This window comes from Mytilus californianus, unplaced genomic scaffold, assembly GCF_021869535.1.
Source record: "Mytilus californianus isolate M0D057914Y unplaced genomic scaffold, xbMytCali1.0.p SCAF_11, whole genome shotgun sequence".
Lineage (NCBI taxonomy): Eukaryota > Metazoa > Mollusca > Bivalvia > Mytilida > Mytilidae > Mytilus > Mytilus californianus.
In genome coordinates, this window is record NW_026262593.1 from 46,499,807 (window position 1) to 46,527,413 (window position 27,607).

Here is a 27,607-nt window from a genome sequence, read left to right on the forward strand (position 1 = left end):
AATTAATTATTTACATGAACACGTTGCACTAAATTCAAACATCAACTGTACATTTTTCATGAACAACAAAATTAAAAACAAAGTGGTTATTGAATGCTTTTGGTATTATACTCAACATATTGCACTTCATCACAAAAACTGACTTCATACTAAAACAAATGCAGTTATTTACATGACCTATTGCACCAGACAGCAACTGATATATGTCTCTTTATGATATGCACATTCATCATTATCATCAAAAATAACTTAGATTTGAGCATTTGTTATTGCACTAAATTTATCAGACACGTATACTAAAACAAATGTTTGAATTTACATGATATATGAATACACATCAACAAAAAAAACTTTTATTTTAGAGTTTTCTCTTGCACTAAATATATCGCACTATAAAAATATGACAAATTGGCTCCAACCATAAAGATATTGCACTAGAGTATGAAATGCACACTTTTGATGACAGTATAAAGAAAAAAAAACTTTCATATAAGAGTTTGCTATATATATACATGTATTGCACTAAAATTATCACAACAACAAATGTGGTTATTTCTTCAACATACATTTTATAAAATGCATGTACATTTATTTGACCTTTGGTGGCTTAATAAATAATTAAAAGGATTTCCTGTATGACAGCATAAAAACGTTTTTCTTGAAAGACAAAGAAGGTATTTGGCAAATCTTAATTTTCAAGGTTCACAATTGGTTTAATCTTATTGTACTAAGTAAGATCTTAATCTCTGAGTCTTGGCAAAACTTTCTCTCTTGTCTGTTATCCACTGGTTTAGTTTACATCCATCTAACTTTACTAACGAATCACTTTCTATTGTTGGGAATGACCTGTGATGTCGACCAGGAACGGTGGCAAATAAATTTTCTGAACCCAAATGTTCCACTAGCTTTGAAATGTCCTTTTTCATTGATGGTTTTGAATTGCTAGGTTTTCCAAAATACTGATCTAGGCCTCTAGTATATGAGTCTATTATGTTGTTGCAGCCTTGTAAATTTCTACCGCATCTCTGAATGGAGGCTGACGACATATTGCCATGCAATGAATTCAATGCATTCTTTGCCCTCATGTTCAAAAACTCAAGTGCTTGGTCGGCTGGAACATTACACCCCTCAACTCCATGAATGTTCATGCATCGGTTGTGTCTCAGCTGATGTGCTAATTTTGGTGGTAAAAGTGCCATTAACTGAGCCTGTAAACGAAAGGCTAAAAGGCGATATTTGGTGTGGTTATTGAGAGAAAATCTTAGAAAATCAAACCTCCACATTCTCACTAGCCTGTCCCCATCGTTCTCCTTTGATGAATCTTCTCTGATCCAGTCTTGGAGACCTTCTCTTAGCAGACAACAGGAATAGTTGAATTTATAATCCGGTTTTTCCTGCTTTTCCTCTGACTGGTTTGAAGTAGACTGTTGATTTAAGTCTGTCTCTACATCGGGTACACTTAAATCTGTAAGATGTCTATATGGGCAGATGCCACGATGGTTTTGTCTACATTTTCCGTCCCTAAAAAATGTCTTTTGACACCCTGGAAAGCCACATGGTACACGGTTCTCGTCATTAATATTATTCCCAGGACCTTTCTGCTTTAAGGATGGCATCTCTGTTTGAAGGAATTTGTCAACTATACTTTTTGATAATTTTTCCATAAAAGTCTTCTTCTCTCCCTTTGTTTTAGTACTCAGGCTCTCTTCAATGTCATTCACTGAGTGCATATTTAGCACATTCAGAGCAGCAGGGATGACATACCCTTGTGTCACAAAACGCAGGAAGTCCCGACAACTATTTACAGCATCTTTTACCTGCAATACAACAATGGTACATATTAAATCAAAAGAAAAAGTAAAAAATCTGGTCTTAAGAACATATGTTTGCTTTCTTTATTCCAATCAAATCCAATATCAGTGTGATGTAGATTATTATTTATGTAGACGGTTATATTGCCTTCACCCTACATGTATAAGATACCAGTCCTCTGCACATCAACTTTGGTCAAAATAAGAAATATATATGCGACTTTGAGATTAAGAACAGCGATAAAAGCGCTGTTCCTTTGCTTTTTGTGTGTTTTTTTGGGCTGTGCATGTACTGATTTTGTATCACGGATGGATACCCCCTAACCTTTTTTTTAAGCATAGTTTGATTCTTAAATTTTTCATATTTTTTTTCTCAGAAAATAGATTTATTATAAAGTGTTTGTTAATCCCAATTTTATTTCATTGTGGCTTCCCAACTTTCATGAAGATCACTAGTGAACTCTAGTTTGATACTTTTAATTGTCAAATTTAAAGTTGAAACGCTGTCTCATATGACATATACAGTGTCTGTGATGTATCCTTATCTATATACATATAGTAATACATACCTCAGACTTAACACCTCTGTGTTCAAAAAGGTCCCGTAACTAAAATAATGTTCCCTTTTCTGGTGAGGAAGTTCCTTTAAACAGCTGGTTGAATGTGTCCTACAGGTAAAAATGTGAACAGTTAGTGGTATAAAAAGTAGCTTTGCAAGGATGTTTCACAATATAACTTTAGTTGAATCAGAATGATGGAGAGTCTGTTGAACAAAATTGGGTTTTTTTGGGTACCATTTATAAATTAATTTTCCGATGTATTGGTCAGGTGATATTGCCATTGAACAAGTTAAACAAAGGAATGTATTTATATATATATATCAATACAAAACTATAGAGGCACTCATATGCTTAAAGTTTATATGGAAAAAAATCACTTATAATTGTTTATTTATACTTGTTGTCTCTTTGGCAGTCATATATACCACATGTCTATCTTTATCTATACAATGAAAAAAAATTAGTTCTGTTATTTGAACAATAAAATATTTTGAATTGGATTGTTAGAATAAGTGCAAGTTGCTATAAGTTTAAATGCTATTATAAAAATAATACCTCAATACTAATTCTCACCTGCAATGGTATGACATGGGCATGCCAGTCTTCGCTTTTCCAAATAAAACCTTCTAGGCGATCTTCTTGTGAAATCCCATCAGCCCTTGCTCTCTGTGCTCCTTCCCCTCTTTCAACAGAGAGTCCATCACCTGCCATCAAAAGTGGCATCATCTTATCGTGTGCTTTTGGAGTATACTGTTGTAGATGTTCAATAATTTCTATCATTTCTTCGGTTTTATTTTCGTCTTTCTCCAAAATGCCAAGTGGTATCTGAAAAATATTATTATTATTGATTATCAACAATGCTCTATAAAAGTACACATAATAACAACATGTTTTTACCTTTTTTTAATGTTTGTACTGTTTAAAGACATGTATTTGAATTAAATTTGAATTGATTGTAACCATTATTTATCTTTAAAGTATCATATAGTTAGGGCATTATAACATCAGCAGCAACAACTTCGTTCCTGTTAAATATGAAAAATACTTAGTAGTAGCTCAGCAAACTGAACATCTGCTCGAATTAAGACTGGTTTAAAGTACTTTACACATTGATCAGAGAAATGAAACAAATACATGTACTTACCACACAACTTTTTTTCCTGGATTCTTTTGAGAATTGATGCGGTATATGATAAATAACGAATTCCTTGCAATCTTTCAACTCTTTTATGTTTTCAACAAGAACCCTTTGAATCAAAATGTTGTATTCCTGGTTCAGTTGGTTGTAGTCCTCTTTACTTGGTAGGAAAGCTTCATTTGGTATAGTTAGTATGTCAGCCTGAGGTACACAGTCTTCCAGGTCATCTGCAGAAACTCTGTCTTGAACAGCTAATGCATGGACAAGATTAAACATTTTGTTAGACGTGTCTTCTGTTTTGTGTCTAGCTTTAGTCATCATATTTAAGTTGTCCATTACAATTTGGAAAGATGATATTTCATCTGTTTCTGTTGCCATAACAGTGGTGTAAGGTGACTCTGTGAAGACTTTTGCTGATGTACGATCAGGTGTATCTGTTAAAATCAAATTGTAAAAAAATGAATAATTCTTATTTCATGTCTAGGCTCTTGGTTGAAACAATAAAAATAAATGACCTTTTAGTTTTACATTTTTTTAAAGATTAATAAAAAAATAAATAATTAACTGTAATTTCATGACAACCAATTCATGCTCTTACCACACATACATGTACGGGTAAGGAAAAAAATATTCAGTAAGCATATCACAAATAACTTATTATTATAATTGTTTGCCAGGGACAAAAAAAGGGAAAATCAACATACCGTTAGATGAAAGTGAAGTCCTAGGTGTCTCTGGTAGCGGTGAAACTGGTACTGCTGTATACATGTATGTAGGTGATTCACTTTCTGGAGTTGAACATTCAAATGGTGACTCACAGAATAATTCAACTGGATTGGTACCTTTAAAATAAATATAAACCATATAAATATATGTATTGGTGTAATAAAATCTCACAGCAGTCAGTGGAAAGTACCTGTACTAATCACTTATTTCAAAGTTTGCTTATAAAAAGTTGAATGTCAATAAATAATACTTTTAAACTTTTTCGGTTTATTCATATTACTGTGCCACTATGGGTTTAAGGCTTTTCAAGAAATTCCAAACAGCAAAGTACATTAAACATTAAATTCAATCTGCTTGCAAACATACATACATGTATTAATGACTAAATATTCAATCATGAAATATACATTATTGAAGTGAAATTACCTGTATGTCCTTTTGCTGGTGTTTCCAACACTGGCAATGTAGTACTACATGAAGTGTGGTCTTCCATTGAAGACAATGCATAGTTATGTTCATCTACAGAAAATTGAAAAAAAAAAAGTGTAAATAAGTTGTTCGTCTTGAGTCTTAAGTATGTATAGATCAACATGCATATACTTACATGTACTAAATTCAGAAATTATTGAGATGTTTTTATTATTGTGAAAAATGTTTACATGGTTATTACCGCAATAATTTAAACACTCATTTTGGAATTTTCAACATGAATTAAAAAGGATTTAAATTTTCTCAATATCGCAATAATAAATGCACGCAATATATTCTGAAATTACAGTACTGAAATTTTTTTTTTAATAATCAATGAATATTAATATCAAAGAGTGCTGCTCATATCAAAACTAATAACTTGACTCATTACTTCTTTTAATCTTGCTTATTTTCTTTACTTAGCACCTTATACAAGTACATGTATTTTAAACATCAGGTTATATAACATGTAATTTCTGTGCCATTTGGTGTCTTGTGAAGTGTTATCTCATTGGCAATCATACCACATCTTCTTTTTTTTATATGTAAATGAATTTCTATTAAATAAATTGTGCATTTCAACTAAAGGTCAACAATTTAAAGACATTTTAATTACCTAAATGTGTAGTTTCTCTCAATTTCTTGGTGTAATGACTGGCTACTCTATTAGTCCAATTCCGAACCGGCTGGTCAAAGTTTTGGCATATCTGGTCTACATGTCTGATAGTTGATTTGTATGAGCTGCACAAGCCTGCACGGTTAAATGTAGTGTAAATCTGAAAAACAAAACATATCAAATGTTCAAATTGAAATAATTCAACGATAACAGTACAAATACAGATCGACAGAAACTCATTTTACTTTACATATATATACAAGTTTTCTCGTTTAAACTATTTTAACATTTCTCATATATTCAGGCCTTTTATAGCTGACTTTGAAGTATGAATTTGCTTATTGTTGAAGCTCATACAGTAACCTATATAGTTGTAATTAACTCCTATGTCATTTGGTCTTGTGGAGAACTGTCTCATTGACAATCATACCACATCTTTTTAATCTATATACATGTACATTTTGAATATCTTTTTTTGTGTGAAAAACCTCCTCTAGATCTGTAACACAAAACATTTCTTGGTCCAAACTTTCTAGATTGTACATGCATATGTTATCATGTAAAGATATATTTACCTTGGTGCGAATGTGAACTCTGAACATCAGAATACTATTAATGGCTTGTATTGCACCCATCTGTGAGTTTCTGTTGAAAAGCAATATGGCTATGCTGGATACAATTCTTGGTATCTGTTTATTCTTATTTCCCGCAATTAACAACATCAACTCTGTTACCAATGGACATGTTTGTTTGAGTTCATTGTAAGCTCTCTTCCATGAAAATTTTTCTAGATTCTTTGTTCTTAACATACTCTCCTTTGCTTGACATATTTGATGCAGCTCCTGGTTCATCTTTTTTTTTGGTTATTTGAAAAATGTCCTTCTTTAAATCCTCAATCTGGAGTAAATGGTTAATTGCTGTTTTGTACTGCTTCAGCTCAATTGCTCTGCAAGCCAGTTTACTTGAACCTTTCAATGTAGTTTGTCTTGAACTTCCTTTAAATCCCAGATGTACCTGTGAAGACAATACCAACATGTAAACAAAGAAGGGAGTAATTTAATTTGCATGTGTTCAGGGGCAGATCCAGAAGTTTGTTGAATTTGGAGCACCATAAAGCCAACATTATATGTTTCTTTAGAGATGTATATATGTGAGTGTTAGTAGTAATGGATAAGAAAATCAACATCATAGGTGGATCCAGGGGGGCCCCCCTTTTGTGGGAAAAATTTGGTTCATTATATAGGGAATCACTTAAGTATGACAGGAGCAGCCCCCCTTTTAGGTCAGTCAGTGGGCCCCCCTTACAAAAAGTTCTGGATCCGCCACTGAACATTCCAACATTCAGTTAAAAAAAAATATTGTATGATATCAAAAAATGTTGTGTTGTTGAAGGAAGTCACATAAAAGATAAAAAAAAGTTTCTACAAAAAAAAAAAATATGTTCACAAGAAATTGAAAAGTGAGTATTTTGTTATGAAGACACGTTTCATAAACTGATACCAACCTTAACATCTATTTCTATTTATTCTTAAAAAACAGATTTTAGTTGGTTTTTATTTTCCTGGTCAGAAGATTTAACCTGTTCAAAATTTTTGATCTGTACCTATCATGCCTATAGAAATTAAAAAAAACCAATAAAAATATTCATACTATTCTAATCAACATGTACATGTAGTTTACATTAAAGGATCAAAGTGACATATTACACATAGGTGCCAATATTTAAACACCCACAGATAAGTTGTCAAAATCACACACAAAGAAGATGGGATTAATTAACAGTTGATTTAAGAAGTCAAATCCAGCTGTGATTAATTTCATGTCCAGATAACACATGCATAAGCAGTAGCAATAAAATTATGTTAGAAAAACAAGTATTCATTTTTACTGTTTGATAACACATTAACTTTAATACCATGTAGAATATGGTTCTATCTTATTATAAAATGACTAACCTTCACTTTTGGACCTGGACTGACTGGAGATTGTCTAGTAGATTTAGGGGTCTGTCGTGGAGTTTTGTTGAAATTTAATCTCTTTCTTCTTGCTTTTGGAGTCTGACATGATGCTGCCAATGGTTTCTTTCCATGAGGTGTGTATCCCGACTTCACTGGAGTCAAACATTCCCTCGATCTTTTCTTGGTTGGAGATTGTTTTTCCTGTGCAATTGAACATGATTTGATCCATGGCGTTACTACAGTTGTGTTTTCAGGATTCAGCGATGAAAATTTTGTAGATGCTACACTTTTCAAAGAGTCTGTCAAAGTAGAAAGTTTCTTCTGACTCCTATATATATACCTTGTATAACATTATAGCACTTACTGCAAACAAAACAGTCTTGTTCAAAACCATTGAAATCATGCAGTTCAACACCACCGTAAACTGACTCCAAAGTTTCTAATATATTGATTTCACCGTGAATCTTATTAATATTCCTCCTACATTCCTTCGTTAAATTCTTCAGATCAAACACATGTGTACAATGAAAACACGTTTCTTGCTCCATTGCACATGTTTACAAACAATTTTAAACTCCTCCTCTATTTCGCGCCATACGTCAAGATATATTAATCCCATAATGCAGCTCGTTTCTTTAACTTCCGGTTGACGCGTTTTGACTGTAAGTGCATTCAGGCGTTAATGGAGTGATCGTAGTGATCGTAACATAACGACTGGATTATTCGGGTTATTCAAATGGTATAATTTGTCATTCAAATGCAATATTTTTTATTCAATTGGTAAAGTGGTTTTTTATTTATATGCAATAATTGCATTATGGGAAATTCTTTGACGTCATAAGGTCAAATTTGCAACAACGTTTGTGATTGGTCTGTAATTGTTTGGATTTCTCCCCTTTCTTTCTAAACATGAATGACCAAGAATTAAAAAAATGGCGTCAGAATATCGCTTCTCAAACTAAATCTGGCGTTCGTGCGAGTTCTGCACCGGCTGTTAAAATCATTTGGTCCTAACTATTATTTCTATTTCAAAATTTTGATGGTCAAAACGTTCGGACCACCACTTTTCAAAAACTTTCATTATTTATGGATCTATATGCATGTATAACGTTTTTTTTAAAAAAAAAGATTAGACACCGTTGGATTTCCCGTTTGAATGGTTTTACAATAGTCATTTTTTTTTTTGGGGGGGGGGGCCCTTTATATCTTGTTGTTCGGTGTGAGCAAAGACTACGTGTTGAAGACCGTACTTTGACCTATAATGGTTTACATGTACAAATTATGACTTGGATGGAGAGTTGTCTCATTGGCACGCATACCACATCTTCTTATATCTATATACAAAATAAACCAGACGTTTCTCGGACTGTTTTCTTTTTTTAATAAATCCTTTGCCGCGCGTTGTGTACTGATTGATGCTTCAGTCTGGGAGAACAAGATTTATTTCAGTACTAGTTGTAATTAGCTTTGAGCAAACTTCCAGTAATTGCAAGTACTCTTATGTCGGTGCTTTGTGTCTATTGTCTTAATATTAGGGTTTTTTTGTGTGTCTCCTACCGATCTTTTGAGTTAATCTAATTGCAACTGATTAGTGCAGGTTGTTCTTTTATTGGACTGTTACACCACTGTCAGAGCTTTGGGATGGGTTGAGTGCTCACAAACATGTTGTTGTATTGTTACACTACTGTCCCAGGTTAGAGGGAGGATTGGGATCCCGCTAACATGTTTAACCCCGCCACATTCTGTATGTATGTGCTTGTCCCAAGTCAGGAGCCTGTAATTCAGTGGTTGCCGTTTGTCGCTGTGTTATACATATTTGTGTTTCGTTCATTTTATTGTACATTAATTCGGCCGTTAGTTTTCTCGTTTGCATTGTTTTACATTTGTGATTTCGGGGCCTTTTATAGCTGCCTATGAGGTGTAGACTTTGCTTATTGTCGAAGGCCGTACGGTGACTTATAGCTGTTGATTTCTGTGTAATTTAGAGAGTTGTTTCATATGCAATCATACCACATCTTCGTTTTTATATTAACCCTGCCATATTCTTTATTTGCCTGTCCCAGGTCAAGAGCCTGTAGTTTTGTGGTTGTCGTTGGCTCATTTCTCGACTCATATTTGATATTTCGTAAATTGTTTTGTTTTGTATAATTAGGCCTTTAGTTTTTCGTTTAAATTGTTCACACTTTTCACGTCGGGCTTTTTAAAGACGACTTTACAGTAATAGGTTTTTGTCATTGTTGAAGGCATTACGATTGTCTATAATTGCTTACATCCACTTCATATTTGAACTCCGGTGGATAGTTACTTTATTAGCAATCATATCCCATCTCTTCGTTTTTATATTATATACCTGACTTCTAAACTCGTGTTTTCCTGAACAAGCATGAAATATTTGTCACTGGGCGTTAAAAATTAGCAACAAACAATCAATCAATTTAAACTTGTGTTAAATAAGAGGAAAACCATTTGATATTTATTTATTTGTTGGGGTGGGGGACAGAAGGATTTCATAAATTATATGAATATGGTTGCCTGGTATAAGAGCTGAAAAATAGGCATGATTAGCGACAGATTAAAATGAATAATAATGCCCTCTCTTCCCTTCCCCATCCTTCATCTATAAATTAAACTGACCACCACGGTATAACCCAATAGTGTTGAAAGTAGCGTTAAACACCAATCAATCAAAATCCCATCCCAAATATCAAATAATAGTCCCTTAACTGTTATTGTCCGTGTAGTTCTTATATTTATCCAGCTTATCGTCCTACAGGGATGTCCTACTAAGGCTGGCATACCATAAAAACGTTTATAACACAGCTCACATTCTAATATATTTGCATTCATAAATTTATTAATGTCATTTAGACTAAACGACGCCATATTTGTTATGTGCCTCTGCCGTCTAAACAACCTATAAAAAAGAAGAGATAGAAGAGAGCCAGAAGATCTTCCCAATGCAAAAAAAAACAGAAATGGACTTCTTCTGGCTCACTACCGAAGAACAAACAAACGCGCCCTATTAATATGTTTTAAAAACGCCTTGCCCCTACCCTTTTTTTCCAAAAAATTGGCATTGTTAAATATATATACATATATATAATCATCATTAAAATGCTATATATTTTTATAGGACCTACTTTATTACATGATCTGGGACTAATGACATCTATCTATAAGTCCAAGCATACAGTAAATTATTATAATATGAATATGTTTCTTGTTTTGATAACCACATATGATGCTATACATGAGTCACCATTTATCAGGACGGGAATTGGGTTTACATAGAGAGAATAATGTGCAAAAAATAGATAAGGGGCGAGACCAACCCTATAGATAACATATAAAAAAATGATGAAATATGAAGAATACGTTGATTGATTTTTGGTTGCCTTATGTCCAGTGGCAAATATTTCACGCATGTTTAGGACAAATATAATAGAGATCAAAGGATAAAGAAAAGAGTGAAATGGTAAAAACTAAAAGATATAGAATTATAGAAACGATCTTTGATCTGAACACCCTCCCCCTCCCCTCACACACACACACCATAACCATTACTGCCAATACTCGCATATATACATCTCTATACAAATATCTAAATCTGACACCCCCCCATCCCCCTAGACACAGAGGTTCTGGATCCGCCCCTGTTAAATGTATCTTATTATATACATTTTGTACGGGTCTAGATAATAGCTAAACGTACAATTCTATAATTTGTTGGATACAAATCATTAGAGATTTGTATCTAATTATATTATATTCTGTGTCACAAAAAAAACTTGTATACCACCTTACTTCGATGCTGGATTAAAAAAATTGCCCAATTAAGACACAAAGAAGATGGCCTCTTAACAGTCCAAAAGCAATGCACACACTTTAGTAAAACTCATTTATTTCATCTAGACATCTTTCTACAAAGCACAGTTGCTCAGTTTCTTTATCAATAGAAATTTAAAACATGAGAATTCAGAATTTACATGTAAACAAACCACAAAAAAAATATTGAAAGACGTGGTTTTACTGACAATGGAGGCTAAAGAAATCTTCAAGATTTACAAAACATTACCGACAAAAGCCTTCAGTTGCAATCTTACTGTAATCTGATTATCTCTACTAATAAATAATACAACACTAATAACACATTTAAGTTTTGGAATAATTTTATTCACAGAGACTTTTTCTCATTAATTTACATTTCTCTGCTCTTGTCTTTTCGGAGTTTAAATTGGGAATTACAAATTGCTGCATGAAAGAAACTAGCTCCACATTTCTATGCATATGATCGTCATATGTACTTGAGATTATTCCATAAAACATCCGTTTGATATCCTTTCAATGCCAGAAACGGTCTTTTACCCAGCTGTGAGCTAGTGAATTTTCTAACACAATTACAAGGAAAAACTGGCTACAACTTGCTCTGGATCAGGCACTTGAATCTTACATCGATCTTGATGTTAAGCAGTTTAAAGGCCCCTTCGGAACTGTTGAATTCTGTGACAGTCTTCCTTCCATACAGAACATCGCTGCAAAATAATTTGATCATTCACTATTAGGTGATAATAATATTATTTGGCAATCCAAAGAGAACCTGAAAATATTAGACCAATGTTTGAACAGAGAAATGCCCCCTTAAAATCAAATGATTGTTACCACAGATAAAAATAATCTTAATTTCGTAATATTTTCACCCGACATCCCCCCCTAATTTGTTCAATGTATGGTGGTTTTACCCCTTTTCGGCTTTCAGTATGTCATATTGTATATCTTTAATGAAAAATGCATAAATTAGATGAATTTCTAGTTAACTTCTACGATATTCTTTATCATTTGACAAACTATCATGCATCTGAATTAAATTGTTTACTATTTGAAAAAGCGCACCTTCGTTTACTTTAATTTATCTCCCTTTATTTCACATAGCAACGCAAATAAAAAACTGCAAATCTTTGCTGCATATCATATTTTCCCCGATAAAAATATATATCATGCAACATGATCAACTTTACAAATTGGGAGAAAATCAAGGTGTTCCAACCATTGGATAATATTAAAAAATAATAATGAAAGGATGGCATGATTACAAGTTTGAACCCTGACGACACTAAAAATCGAAAATTCACCTATCATATGAAGATACGATGAGGTGATAAACTTAACAATTAATAATTTACCTGATTCATTATCATATTCACATTATGTTGACACGTCTTAGTTCGTCTGTGCTAGCTCATTTCAAACAAGCAAAACAATTCCGGCATTATCCGTTTTTCTTTACCGATCGCCTCTAGTCAGAAGAGCGCACTGTTTACAGGGGAGGTAATATTTTGTCACCAGTTCGCGCACTGATCAAAAATGCATACTAGTATTTTATTTTTCAAAAAATAAAGATTTTATTTGCACGAGAAACTAGACGGGTGGCGCTAGTGGTGCAGGAACTGCTAACCCTTCCGGCACACATGGGTTCATCCCGATTGTTTGTGTGGTTCTTGTTACTCAATCTTTCCTTTTCTGTTTGTCATGATGATGTCTGCTTAATGTGAATTATGATTTTTATTACCCATTGGTTCGTCTCTCTCTCTTAGCCTAGAAGGCTTACAATTAATGGCATAAATGTTTTGGGTTTAATCCCCGGTTAGTTAAGTAGTAATTTACTAATACCTTAAGTTAGGATTGCATACTTTTTATATGGCCAATCGCAATGTATTTTATAAACAATGTAACGGCGCTGATTTCGTGATCTGCGGAGTCAATTTTTCTGAGAAAAAGACATATTGAGAAAATATATCAGTAGAAACCATGTAAATACACGACATCTTATATTTGTACAATGTAAAATTGAGAATGGAAATGAGGAATATGTCAAAGAGACAACAATCCGACCAAAGAGCAGAAAACAGCCGAAGGCCATCAATTCGTCTTCAACACAGCGAGAAAATCCCTCACCTGGAGGCGGGCTTCAGTTTGGCACCTAAATAAAAATGTGTACTAGTTCAGTGAAAATGGACGTCATTCTAAACTCCAAAACATATAAAAGAACTAAAATTAAAAAACACACAAGACTAACAAAGGGCAGAGGCTCCTGACTTGGGACAGGCGCAAAAATGCGGAGGGGTTAAATATGTTTTGTGAGATCTCAACCCTCGCCTATACCTCTAGCAAATGTAGAATAAACAAACACACAGCAATGCACACAGTAAAAACGGTTTCAAAGAAGTCCGTGTCCGATGTCAGAATAAGTAACAAAAGAAAATATGCAAAATGACAATGATACATAAATTAACAAAGGACTACTAGCAGTTACTGACATGCCAGCTCCAGACTTCAATTAAACTGATTGAAAGATTATGTCTTCATCATATGAAAATCAAGCACAATCCCTCCCGTTAGTGGTTTAGTATCATATCATCATAAAATAATTGAAAAGAAAATGACCCGTATCATGCCAACAACTGGTTTTTAGAACAAATGTGTTTATTTCCGATGAAAAGACCCTATGAGTGAATCAATACTAATACCAAAATATGCCATCTTCAATGACCTGACAACAGTATCGTAACTATGTCCCTTCTGAATAAGTCTGTTCAAAGGCTTGGTTTGCTTTTGAGGTGAATGCCGACATTTTTGTGCTTTGTAAATAATATTACCATATAAAAGATTGGATGTGAAATACCTGAACGTATAAGATATAAAAAAGAAGATGTGGTATGATTGCCAATGAGACAACTCTCCACGAGAGACCAAATGACACAGAAATTAATAACTATAGGTCACCGTAATGCCTTCAACAATGAGCAAAGCCCATACCGCATAGTCAGCTATAAAGCCCCGAAATGACAAATGTAAAACAATTCAAACGAGAAAACTAACGGCCTAATTTATGTACAAGAAAATGAACGAAAAACAAATATGTAACACATCAACAAACGACAACCACTGAATTACAGGCTCCTGACTTGGGACAGGCACATACATACAGAATGTGGCGGGGTTAAACATGTTAGCGCGATCCCAACCCTCTCCCTAACCTAGGACAGTGGTGTAACAGTACAACATAAGATGTCAACATAAGATGTCTGCATGTTGATTTATATTTAAGAATGATGTGAATTCTAAAAATCTCAAAGATCTTGTCATAACTTTACATTGTTTCATGAAGAATTCCGATTCCTATTTCTAGCATAGATGCAGTTTCGCGCCAATTCTTGAACACAAGAGTCAATTTTATGCATTGCCCCTGGCTTTAAGCACCAACTATTCTTAAAATTGATCACCAGAGGCAAAAGATGTGTGATTTATCAACCATTTTTTAATATTAGTTATTTATTTGGTTGTTTAGCAAATGTAAGGCATAAACACAATGTACTCTAATGAAAAAAACTAGGAATTTAATTCAGATGGTGCTTATTGTCTGGGAAAAACTTAACAAAAAATTTTACTTTTCCGTCCACTTTATATTGGAATGCATTTAAGACAATAATGAACATAATATTTTTTATGCCCCGCCGTAGCGGAGGAATCATTAAGTTTTACCCTTGTCCGTCTGTATGTACGTACGTCTCAAAATTGTTCTCTAACTTGAGTTTGCCTCAACCAAATGTTATGAAACTTATACAGAATGTAAAACACAGATCAAATTTGAATTTTGGTGGCGTCACTTTGATCGTTCTAGAGTTATGCACCTTTATAAATGGAAAAATTGCAAAATTTTTAGTTTCCGTTCTCTATCTTAAGTTTGCCTCAACCAAATGTTATGAAACTTATACACAATGCTTATTTCTACTAAATACAGATCAAGTTTGAATTCTGGTAGGGTCTCTTTAACCGTTCTAGAGTTATGCCTCTTTATAAATGGAAAAATTACAAAATTTTTAGTTTCCGTTCTCTAACTTAAGTTTGCTTCAACCAAATATTATGAAACTAATACACAATGCTTATTACTACAAAACACAGATCAAGTTTGAATTTTGGTGGCGTCACTTTAATTGTTCTAGAGTTATGTCCCTTTATAAATGGAAAAATTGCAAAATTTTGTTTGTTCCGTTCTCTAACTTAAGTTTGCTTCAACCAAATGTTATGAAACTTATACACACTGCTAATTACCACAAAACACATATCAAGATTGAATTTTGGTAGCGTCACTCTAACTGTTCTAGAGTTATGCCTCTTCATAAATGGAAAAATTGCAAAATGTTTAGTTTCCGTTCTCTAACTTAAGTTTGCCTCAACAAAATTTTATGAAACATTACACAATGCTTATTACCACAAAACACAGATCAAGTTGAATTTTGGTAGCGTTACTTTAATCATTATCGAGTTATGCCCCTTTATAAATCGAAAAATTACAAAATTTTTAGTTTCCGTTCTGTAACTTAAGTTTGCCCCAACCAAACATGGAACCTATACACAATACTTATTACCTTAAAACTCAGATAAAATACAAATTTGGGTAGCGTCACTTTTATCGTTCTTGAGTTATGTCCCTTTATAATGTTGTATGCAAGCGGGGGCATCATCTGTGTCCATGGGGACACATTCTCCATTTATTTAAATTCCAGGCAATATATGATAAGTGGGCAATGGATACTAGTATAGCAAAGAGCTACCTTTCGGGAACACTCTACGTCATGGGGCAAGCAATTCACCAAGAGATTTTTCAGGATTACAGTCAGGTAAGTCAGTGACATTTGCATTTTTCTATGCAATGTATTTAATACAATTGAAGAATATTTAAAATCATTCAAACACACTGAAAAATAGAGACAACTGAAGTTAACCGATAGTAAAATTTCGTAAATCAATTTGGTATATATATCGCACGAACTCCATGGTTTCTCTGCAGGAAAAGCGTTTGCATAGTAGAGTTGTTTATAGTACAGAAAAAGAACCGTTATACAAAGTGTTTATAATGGAAACGACCACGATAAACACATAGTACACGATGCATGGCAGCAGTCAATCTGGTTCATAAACATGTTTACCTTACAAACGGCTGAAAGCTACATTTCAGTGTTTCGTCGATTTTTGTAGGCAAAATTAAAGTTAGATATGAGTTAGGCAAGAGTCACACTGACTTCAAAAAATACAAAAGCAATAGATATGAATTTTGCTTTGTGATAAGGGTCTCTCTGATTTAGAAAGATAAAACAGCAATAGATGTGAGTTTTGTTTTGTGCTAAGACTCCCAGACTGGACGACAGATAAAACATCAATAGATATGAGTTTTGCTTTGCGCTAAAGGGTCTCTTAGAAAAGATAGAACAGCAATTATAATGCAATTATTTTGTACCAATGGTTCTGATTAGATGACAGCTACGCGTCGCCAGGTTAACTCAATTTGCGACAGTTAAACTACCGATGGACGTCCGCAAAGCATCAAATACAATACAGTTATCTCTTAATTACTCTTCTGAATCATTGCTATTAAACAAAATAAATTTGCAGTTTTTATGTCGTGAACCAATCTCATTTCAGGGAGTACAATATGAGCTTGCAATGGGAAATTGCACTGTTAAACCATTACCATTTTCTTTTACATCCATAGGAAGAAAGTTGTGCATGCCACGTAGGTACTACCGTCGAAGTATTTAACTTTATAATACGTACTACGTATAAAGTTGAATATTTTGACCTAATCTATTGATTTTTTCTTTATTATTGATGTATTACTCATCAAATCCCTCTTTAAATTCTTTTTTTTTTCTATTGTTTACTGATGCAAATTTATCTCGAATATCACGTTAACTTTATGTATCATTTTATTTTTGCTAGATGATATGAAATTAAAGGATATGATAACTATTTGTGGTCTCAAATTGTTAGATCAATCTGTACTAAGCTAAGAAATAGGGAAACTGTAAGTCCTGATCAAGCATTTCTATTTCATATCGAACAAAGTGCAAATAAAATTTAAGGTTTTGAGACAATGTATGATTGGTTTTTTTTTCGTATCATGCATCTCTTTAAGAATTTTCAAAATGAATCATTTATGATATTCATATAAGTACCTCCTCAAGTATAAAATTGAGAATGGAAATGGGGAATGTGTCAAAGAGACAACAACCCGACCATAGAGCAGACAACAGCCGAAGGCCACCAATGGGTCTTCAATGCAGCGAGAAACTCCCGCACCCGGAGGCGTCCTTCAGCTGGCCCCAAAACAAATATGTATACTAGTTCAGTGATAAATGACGTCATACTAAACTCCAAATTATACACAAGAAACTAAAATTAAAAATAATACAAGACTAACAAAGGCCAGAGGCTCCTGACTTGGGACAGGCGCAAGAATGCGGCTGGGTTAAACATGTTTTTTGAGATCTCAACCCTCCCCCTATACCTCTAGCCAATGTAGAAAAAACAAACGTACAACAGTACGCACAGTAAAACTCAGTTTAAGAGAAGTTCGAGTCCGATGTCAGAATAGGAAACAAAAGAAAATAAACAACATGACAATAATACATAAATAACAACAGACTACTAGCAGTTACTGACATGCCAGCTTCAGACCTCAATTAAACTGATTGAAAGATTATGTCTTCATCATATGAATATCAGGCACAATCCCTCCTGTTAGGGGTTTAGTATTATACCATCATAAAATATATGAGAAGAACATAACCCGTGTCATGCCAACAACTGGTTTTAGAATAAATATGTTTAGTTCTGATGCAAAGACCTTATAAGTGAATCAATATTAAAGCCAAAATATGCAATCTTTAATGACCTGACAACAGTATCGTAACTATATCCCTTCTTAATAAGTCTGTTTAAAGGTTTTGTTAGGTTTTCAGGTGAATACTGACATTTTTGTGCTTTGTAAAGAATATTACCATAAAAGATTGGATGTAAAATACCCGAACGTATAAGATGTCTGCATGTTGAGTTATATTTACGAATGATGTCCTTATACCGATGATAAAATTTAGTAAATGTTTTGACTAGTTTATGATATCGAAAACCCTGTGTAATAATTTTTCAGTAATGCATAAATTTCTTTCGCTAAAGTCTAATACGTTGTTACATACACGAGCGAATCGTACAAGTTGAGATATATAAACACCATAAGATGGTGACAAGGGAACGTCATCATCTAAAAATTGGATAATTAACGATAGGAAATGAAAAATCATCCTCGGCCATCCACTGAGTTGTAAACAGCTACTTGATACGAGTAGGGTTCGAATTCTCAGACTTGTGACCCCCCTTCCCGCCCCCTTTTGACTATTATGTTATGTCAAATAAGAAGATAACAAAGGGTCATATAAACATCTAAGTTGTAGACGAGAACAGGTTATACCATGAACATAAGAAAAGGGACGAAAAGGAAAAATCTGGATGATCATTATATACTCGACCATAAACTAAAATCAAATGCGCCCTGATGAGTAAGCAGTTCCTTTTGTATAAGTAGTACCCACATATGTTTTCTGTCTTGAAGAACATTGTTTACTTTATCTTCATGCAATCCTTGAATACAAAACGATCATACTGTTTTCCTATAATTATTTAATAATAATATTATTTTCAGAAATGATGTTTTTTTCATTTTTCAGCTTCCTCAAAAATAATGACGAGCTATTATGGTTCAGCATATGACACACTTGATTTTGACATGTATCTGATACCAATTCATGGAGGCCAAATGACCATGTCATTGACGCCAAAGGGATGCGCGCCAATATCCGAAAATATCTTAAGCGAAGAAGGTGTCTTTAATTTTGGTTTCATGGGGCTGACGAGCGGCATTACAGACCCGTCTGTCTTCGAAATGCCTGAGTCCTGTAAGAATCTCCAAGGGACGATAAGAAAGAGAGTATGTATTACAACAACCTCATTCTGGATTGGTTTATGTTAAAAAAAGAAGATGTGGTTTGATTGCAAATGAAACAATGGAAAAATTACTTTATAAATTTCGTGCGTCCGAATTTCAAAGCGCTTTTCGGGTTAGATAACTATCCACAAGAGACCAAGACGTAGATGTAAAGCAACTTAAGTCACAAAGATCAAAACTCGATGTTGTTTTGTCTGCATTTTGCATCTTCATTATCTTTTCTTGAGTACTTATTTAAACGAACTTTTGTAGTTCAGCCTTTTCTTTAAGTACAGTTATCTGAGTTATCCGCCATTTTTGTTGATATTCGAACTCCAAAAAGTGATCATGATCTACAAAACGCTTCTCATACGGCGTTTGTCACATAACATTGGCAGGTCAAGAATGTAGTGAGAGGGATATCCGATCGAAACTCTTTTCCTCGGAATTTTTTGTAAATCACACAAATGAGCATACAATTATCCTAGAACCCTCCATTCATCTCATATTTACAAATAGATGGAAACTTAGGGCAACATATTAAACTCACATCAAAATCAGAAATCAATCCAATAAAATAACATCATAGATCTGATTTACAATAAAATTAAATCGGGGAAGATGTCATGAACGGTTTGTCACGGGATTAGAATTATGTCAATAGAAGAATATTTGTGTGATTGAGGTCTAGGTGCAAATATTTCATGTATTTTCAGTACAAGAACAAATATACCAAAAATAATGCAATCAGTATAGTTATTGGAAATATATGTCAACTGCCATTTAAACGGGTACCCTGGATAGTGGACATTCATTTTGCCTTGTAATGGGCTCAATGAATTGATTCAAGGGTTCTTTTATGTGACGACCACGTGACATCGAATTAAATATTGTTACCAAAAAAGAAAACAACAAAAATACCGAACTCCAAGGAAAATTCAAAACGGAAAGTCCCTTAACAATTGGAAAAATCAAAAGCTCAAACACATCAAACGAATGGAAAACAACTGTCATATTCCTGACTTGGTACAGGCATTTTCTATGTAGAAAATGGTGGATTAAACCTGGTTTTAAAACTTGCTAAACCTCTCACGTGTATGACAGTCGCATAAAAGTTCCATTATATTGACATCAATGTGTGAACAAAACAAACAGTCATAACAGGTATGACTGGACGTAACTGTGTATTCATACATCCCACACTGGCAAACCGATGCCCTTCTTATCATTGTTCCAACTGTCTGTTAGAAGAAGACGAAGGAGCGAGCATATTTTTATAGCCATGTCAGCACTACGAGGGATTGAATTAGATGAACGGTTTGAAATTACAATAATACCATGAATAATGAAAATAGCCCTTTTAGATGTAGATTATCATTAAAAAGGAGGATTTCAATGATCAATTATGGGTACCATACTTTGATTCCATAGCGACATTTGAAACTTTTGTAATCAATAGAGAGAATGGAGATTGTGTTCCCGTCCAGCAATGACATTTCTTTCGACATATTATGTTGTCAAAACTTGAATGAAATGTAATAATTTTCTGTTCGTAGTTTATACGATTTCAATAAACACGAGCTGATATTGAAAAAGATAATTAAAAAAAAATTAAAAAAAGACTACTTGGAAATCACGTTTTGCGTTATGTGAAACAACAGATCACGTTTCGAAGGTGGAAACATAATCTCTTCTTGATTTTGAATGCTAGGAAAAAGGCACCTCCAACATTGTCCAAGCGATTTGCATTGCAAATAAAAATCAAATAGCTTTACTGTGAATTCTGTTTTATACAATCACACTAATGCAAAGTATAAATCATTAAACACTCAAAAAGAAGGATAACAATGCGCCTTTACTGAACTGTAAAATTAATGTGCTTTTCTTTCTATTTGATGTAAAAAGAAGACGCCTTCTCCGCAGTCTTAAATCTATTCAAGCGAACCAAATAAATTTCACCCTTTTCAATTAGAATGAAAATGAACACTTTATCCTTATTCTGTTTACTTATTTTAGTATTATATATATATTGTACTTTCTACTAAATAAATAATCATAATCAAAAGCAAAATTAGTTATACTTCGATATTAACACAGACACGCTCAATATCCATTGTAAGCACGTGACATTTACGAGGAAGAGCAACGAGTCAGAGAATAATTTGTATGACTATTGTTACGTGCATTCCTGTGGACAGCGTTTAGCATATTGCAATCCGACTCAGGGTGTCAGTCGGTTGAATACAAAGTAAGGTCATGATCCTATCACCTCTACATGATGTTTAGCTCCCCTAACCCAAAGGGCCTAGTGAATTTTTCTCATCAATTGGCGTCCGTCGTCCTTCGTCGTCTGTTAACTTTCACAAAACATATTATCTTCTGAAACTACTAAGCCAAATTTGACCAGACTTCACCACAACCATTATTGGGGTATCTAGTTTATAAAATGTGTCCTATGACCATGCCTAACAACAAATATGGCAGACATGGCTAAACATAAAACATAGGGGTAACATGCAAATTTTGTCTATTATTTCAAAAACTTAGAGAAAATTAATCCGATAGGAAAACAAATGTTCAGAATGTTAAGCATTATTTATTGTCCATTTAAGCCAAAACTGTCAGACGACTTCTTGTATGAGTAATTGCACTGAAATGAACAATTTTATCACTTTTTTGTTGTTCATATTGCCTTTTGTCTTAAACATTATAATAGATAGAAACTTCAAATAACAAATTTTAGCAGAATAAGATCTAAAAATAAGTCAACACGAGCAAAAGCGTCAGACAACTCTTTTTTCGAGTTATTGCCCTTTAATGACGTTTTTATTATTTTTGTTTGCCATGTTTGCTGAATACCTAAATAATCAAAATAGATAGATAGAAAAAAAAAACGATCAGCAAGACAAGGTCTACAAAGAAGTCTAATGGTCGAACTCTTCAGTCGACACGTCAATGGAGTTATTGCTCTTTATTTTTTTCAACGACTGCGCAAGACCCTCATAGGTAGGCAAGATCGATACCCCCTTCTTTTTATTAGCATTGGTGTTGTTTTGTACACTTTAAGGCGTTTATATATATGACGAGGTACGAAATCCTAGCACATGTCGGAATAGTGCCACATGATATATAGTTTTTTAATTTTAGTTTCTTGTGTACAATTTGGAGTTTAGTATGGCGTTCATTATCACTGAACTAGTATATATATTTGTTTAGGGGCCAGCTGAAGGACGCCTCCGGGTGCGGGAATTTCTCGCTGCATTGAAGATCTGTTGGTGGCCTTCTGCTGTTGTCTGTTCTGTGGTCGGGTTGTTGTCTCTTTGACACATTCCCCATTTCCATTCTCAATTTTATTTTTTACAGAGTTTGTCTTTAGTGCCGTGTGGAGACAGTAGAGTGCCTCCCCGTGCTTCAGGTTTATGCTCTTATAATATACTAGATTATGGAGTGTGTGTCCGAGCGAGAACTTCTCTAGTTCATTACTTTAGGAATATTTATCAAAAAGTAGTATTTCAATATTCAGCCCCATTCTACTATTTAGTCAGACGTCAGTCGCTACCCTTATATACCCTTTCTTTTTCGGGTAATTAATACGGATAGCGTTTGACATCTTTAGCCGAACAGATTTATCATTTTTACATAATTTAATTCATTGTATGCTGGTTCATATTCTGGACGCCAGTCTTTGCTCCTTTCTAATATAATTCACAAACAAAAAACAAATATGAAGCTTAGAAATGGAAAAATATTAAATACTAAACTCGTTCAAAGGGTATCTACACGTCTCAATCTTCAAAATCGCTTATCTAAAAATACTACCATCGCTAACATTTTTAACAATAAAAATCGTGGTTACCCTTCTATCGATAAGTGTCATGCCAAAAAATGACTTACATGTCCCCGTCTTTCCACCAACAATACGGTAAGGTCCACGTTTAATGGTCGCACATTTTCTTTAAATTTTGAAACTGATATAACTTGAAAAACAAACAGTATAATTTATTTACTCACATGAAACAAACCGGGATGCGGTATTCAGTACGTAGGTGAAACTGGACGATATTTATCTAAACGCACTCAAGAACATCTGTATCGTTTTAAAAGACCCAATAAATTCAAAAGTATCATTTATCAACACCTTAAGAAGCACAATCATCCTATTAAATATTTAGCAGTTCAACCTTTAGAAGTAGTAAATAAGCAGCCTGGTGAATCTCATTCAAAGTTTGTACGATCGCGGAAAATAATTGAATTAAATTGGATTAAAAAATTGCAGACTGTCTACCCTCTCGGTCTTAATGATAATATCATGGGAATTGGTAATATATCAAGAACCGATTCTGTTAACATTTTGGATATAGTTTCTAAAACTGTTCGTAAAAACCGTTCTCATGGTCGTAGAAAAAATCGCAATCAAAGAAAATTTCGGACCAATCATACCAATATTTCGGACCTAATTTCTATTTCAAAAAACAACGGCAGACATTATCTGTTAACAAAGCTCTGTTCCTTACCGGTTAATAAGTTAAATAAAATTTTAGAGGATTGCAACACAATTTCATATAGCAGTCCTAAGTATGAAATCGTTCAAATTATAATGGCATATTGTTATTCTAAACTGTTTCCCAAAATTGATCGCCCTGAAGATCATAAAAAACAGTTTATTAAAATAAAGTATGTCAATAAAGGTTTTGATTTTGTAAATATTGCCGGTATTTTTAACGACCATTCTGTTAAAGAACAAATTCCGGGATATTTTGATAATACTGAGCTCCCTCTTATTTGTTATATTTACAAGAAATCTACCCGGAAATTTGTGTTTAATTATAGCCAATTGTGTAAAGATGTTAATATCAGTGAAAATACACCTACTTCATGTAATTGCAGTAATTCCGAATACATTTATGGACCCATTTCCCATGTTATAACAGGAGATCTTAACATCGTTCAAGACCGAGAGTTAAAATCATTCCTCAGTAAAGGACCTAAATATCGTCCCCCGTCAATTATTAATTGGAATGAGTGTCGTAATATCATCCACGACTCACTCCATACTTACTGTTTGAAATGGATAAAACGGGAAAAAGCTGACAAAAAATCTTTGGACTCTTTTTTTAAATCAGTAATGAACATAGTTGATATACGTATTCAACATTTTAAAGAACATTTTACTCTTAACAATAACCACAATAAACCTATTTCTCGTATCAAACATAAACTAAAAGAACTAGCCAAGGAATTTGTTTTTGTCCCGGCCGATAAAGCTGCTAATAATATTATTATTGTTTGACGTAAATTTTACATTGAGGTTCTGAAAAAAGAAATCACCAATTCACCAACATTCCAACTGACTCCATTTTCAGAAAACGACATCTGTAACAAACATAAACTTTTAGCTACCGCTTTACAAGCAGAACCAAATACAATGAAAGTCCCAACTATGTATTGGCTTCCGAAGCTACACAAAACACCTTACAAATATAGATTCATTTCGTCTTCAAGCCATTGTTCCACTACTAAATTGTCTATTCTTCTTACCAGTACACTTGGTACAATCAAAAACCTGATAATAAATTGTTCAAATAAGGCCTTCGAAAATAGTGGAATTAATTACTTTTGGAGTGTCAAGAACTCGTTGGAAGTACTTGATAAATTGCATGCATATATTGGTGATTTTGAATCTGTTCAAAGTTTTGATTTTTCTACCCTATATACCACATTGCCTCACATTCTCATTAAGAAAAAATTCACACACCTAATTAAATGGGCATTTAAAAAGTCAGAATGTGAATATATATGTTCAAACTCTTTTAGGTCATTTTTTAGTAGCAATAAACAAAAAAACTATGTCAATTGGACATGCTTTGATACTATATATGCCCTTGAATTTTTACTAGATAACATTTTTGTTCGCTTTGGAGATTCCGTATATCGTCAGGTTATCGGAATTCCAATGGGAACTAACTGTGCACCACTTATTGCGGACCTTTTTTTGTATTGCTATGAGTTACAATTTATGACAAAAATCAGTAAAGACCCATCGAAACAACATCTGATACACAAATTTAATAATACTTTTAGATATTTGGATGATATTTTGGCTCTCAATAATGACGACTTCAGTATGTATACTAAAGAAATTTATCCTGTTGAACTTACTTTAAATAAAGCTAATACTAACAATGACCACTGCCCTTTCCTCGATCTTGATATCTATATCATTAACGGAAAGCTTAATACTAAAATATATGATAAAAGAGATGATTTTTCATTTCCTATCGTTAATTATCCATTTTTAGATGGTGACGTTCCCTTGTCACCATCTTACGGTGTTTATATATCTCAACTTGTACGATTCGCTCGTGTATGTAACAATGTTTTAGATTTTAACGAGAGAAATGTATGTATTACTGAAAAATTATTACACCAGGGTTTTCGATATCACAAACTAGTCAAAACATTTACTAAATTTTATCATCGGTATAAGGACATCATTCGTAAATATAGCTCAACATGCAGACTTCTTATACGTTCAGGTATTTCACATCCAATTTTTTATGGAAATATTCTTTATAAAGCACAAAAATGTCAGTATTCACCTCTGAAACTAACAAAACCTTTAAATAGACTTATTAAGAAGGGATATAGTTACGATACTGTTGTCAGGTCATTAAAGATTGCATATTTTGGCGTTGATATTGATTCACTTATAGGGTCTTTGCATCTGCACTAAACACATTTATTTAAAAACCAGTTGTTGGCATGACACGGGTTATGTTCTTCTCATATATGTTATGATGGTATGATACTAAACCCCTAACGGGAAGGATTGTGCCTGATATTCATATGATGAAGACATAATCTTTCAATCAGTTTAATTGAAGTCTGGAGCTGGCATGTCAGTTAACTGCTAGTAGTCTGTTGTTATTTATGTATTATTGTCATTTTGTTTATTTTCTTTGGTTACATCTTCTGACATCAGACTCGGACTTCTCTTGAACTGAATTTTAATGTGCGTATTGTTAAGCGTTTACTTTTCTACATTGGCTAGAGGTATAGGGGGAGGGTTGAGATCTCATAAACATGTTTAACCCCGCCGCATTTTTGCGCCTGTCCCAAGTCAGGAGCCTCTAGCCTTTGTTAGTCTTGTATTATTTTTAATTTTAGTTTCTTGTGTACAATTTGGAGTTTAGTATGGCGTTCATTATCACTGAACTAGTATATATATTTGTTTAGGGGCCAGCTGAAGGACGCCTCCGGGTGCGGGAATTTCTCGCTGCATTGAAGATCTGTTGGTGGCCTTCTGCTGTTGTCTGTTCTGTGGTCGGGTTGTTGTCTCTTTGACACATTCCCCATTTCCATTCTCAATTTTATTGTAATTATTGGCCAGTACTTGTGCTGCCATTTCAAAATGTCTTTCTATTTATTATATCTTTTATTAAAGATAATAGGTACAAACACTACAAAACTGGTTAAAATCGTCATTAAAGACGACATGGGTTTACTTTTACAAATTATGACTTGGATGGAGAGTTGTCTCATTGGCACTCATACCACATCCTCTTATATCAATGGGCTAGGATTTCGTACCTCATCATCTAAGGGGAATAATGTCATTTTCTATATACATGTAGTTAAACATGAATAAATGAGACATTTCGATTTTACATGAATAAGTCATACTGTTAAATCATCAGTTGAATCTAAATTACAATTTTACTATATATATATATATATATATGTTATTTAGACGAATTATATATACAGAATGTTTTTTTTGCCTTGTATCACCATCACTGGTGATGCGATGGATAAAATCTATCGTAGAGTTGTCACTGGTTCAGACGTACTTATAATATAATTAAAAACCAATTGTTCAGAGAAAAATTGAAGGTCTTTCCACAGCAATTTTTAAATTTATTGAAAAGAAGCTAGTTTGTGTTTACTCAAAGTTAAAATTGGCATCTTATCATCAGTTTCTTTATACTGATGCGATAAATAAGTGGTTTCTATATAATACTTCTGAGTGAAATAAGGGAGATAATTAGCTACTCCCGGTCTCACATAATAGTTTCTTTCACCTTGATTCCAAAAATATATAGTTTCTATATACTTTTGCTTTTAAATCAGGAGATAATTGGCCACTTCCGGTTTATCGAAAGTCATAGTCTTCAGTGATAAGTTAATGTATTAAAATTACAAAATATATGGATTCCGAGTACTTTTCCATGAAGAAAGTGCAAAAATGGCTTCTTCCGGTTTTCTCAAGGTCACTACCGGTTGTCATTTTTCAAGGTCATAGGCCATCCACCCTTTTGTAAAAGGTCATATGGCTTTATAATGAACCAAGTTCATTAGTTTTTCTATGTTGTGTCATCTGTACTATTATTTGTCTGTTAGTCTTTTTATTTTTGGCCATGGCGTTGTCAGTTTGTTTTCGATCTATGAGTTTGACTGTCCCTCTGGTATCTTTCGTCCCTCTTTTTGAAGTAATAATCAATTAACCTTA

General features: G+C 33.6%; 2 protein-coding genes across 2 annotated transcripts; both read right to left on the bottom strand.

Annotated features, from left to right (window-relative positions):
- Positions 1 to 284: 284 nt before the first annotated feature.
- LOC127720184 (uncharacterized) lies at positions 285 to 1,806 on the bottom strand. The gene has a single exon (XM_052226658.1). The coding sequence runs from the start codon at positions 1,728 to 1,730 to the stop codon at positions 720 to 722; it is 1,011 nt and encodes a 336-aa protein (XP_052082618.1). The 5' UTR covers positions 1,731 to 1,806; the 3' UTR covers positions 285 to 719.
- A 574-nt stretch (positions 1,807 to 2,380) lies between these two features.
- Positions 2,381 to 7,598, bottom strand: LOC127719227 (uncharacterized). The gene is made up of 8 exons (XM_052225242.1): positions 7,278 to 7,598; positions 5,898 to 6,336; positions 5,323 to 5,482; positions 4,662 to 4,754; positions 4,214 to 4,351; positions 3,516 to 3,943; positions 2,945 to 3,196; positions 2,381 to 2,479 (listed from the first exon to the last, which is right to left on the bottom strand). The coding sequence occupies exons 2-8, from the start codon at positions 6,171 to 6,173 to the stop codon at positions 2,420 to 2,422; spliced, it is 1,407 nt and encodes a 468-aa protein (XP_052081202.1). The 5' UTR covers positions 6,174 to 6,336; positions 7,278 to 7,598; the 3' UTR covers positions 2,381 to 2,419.
- Positions 7,599 to 27,607: the final 20,009 nt, after the last annotated feature.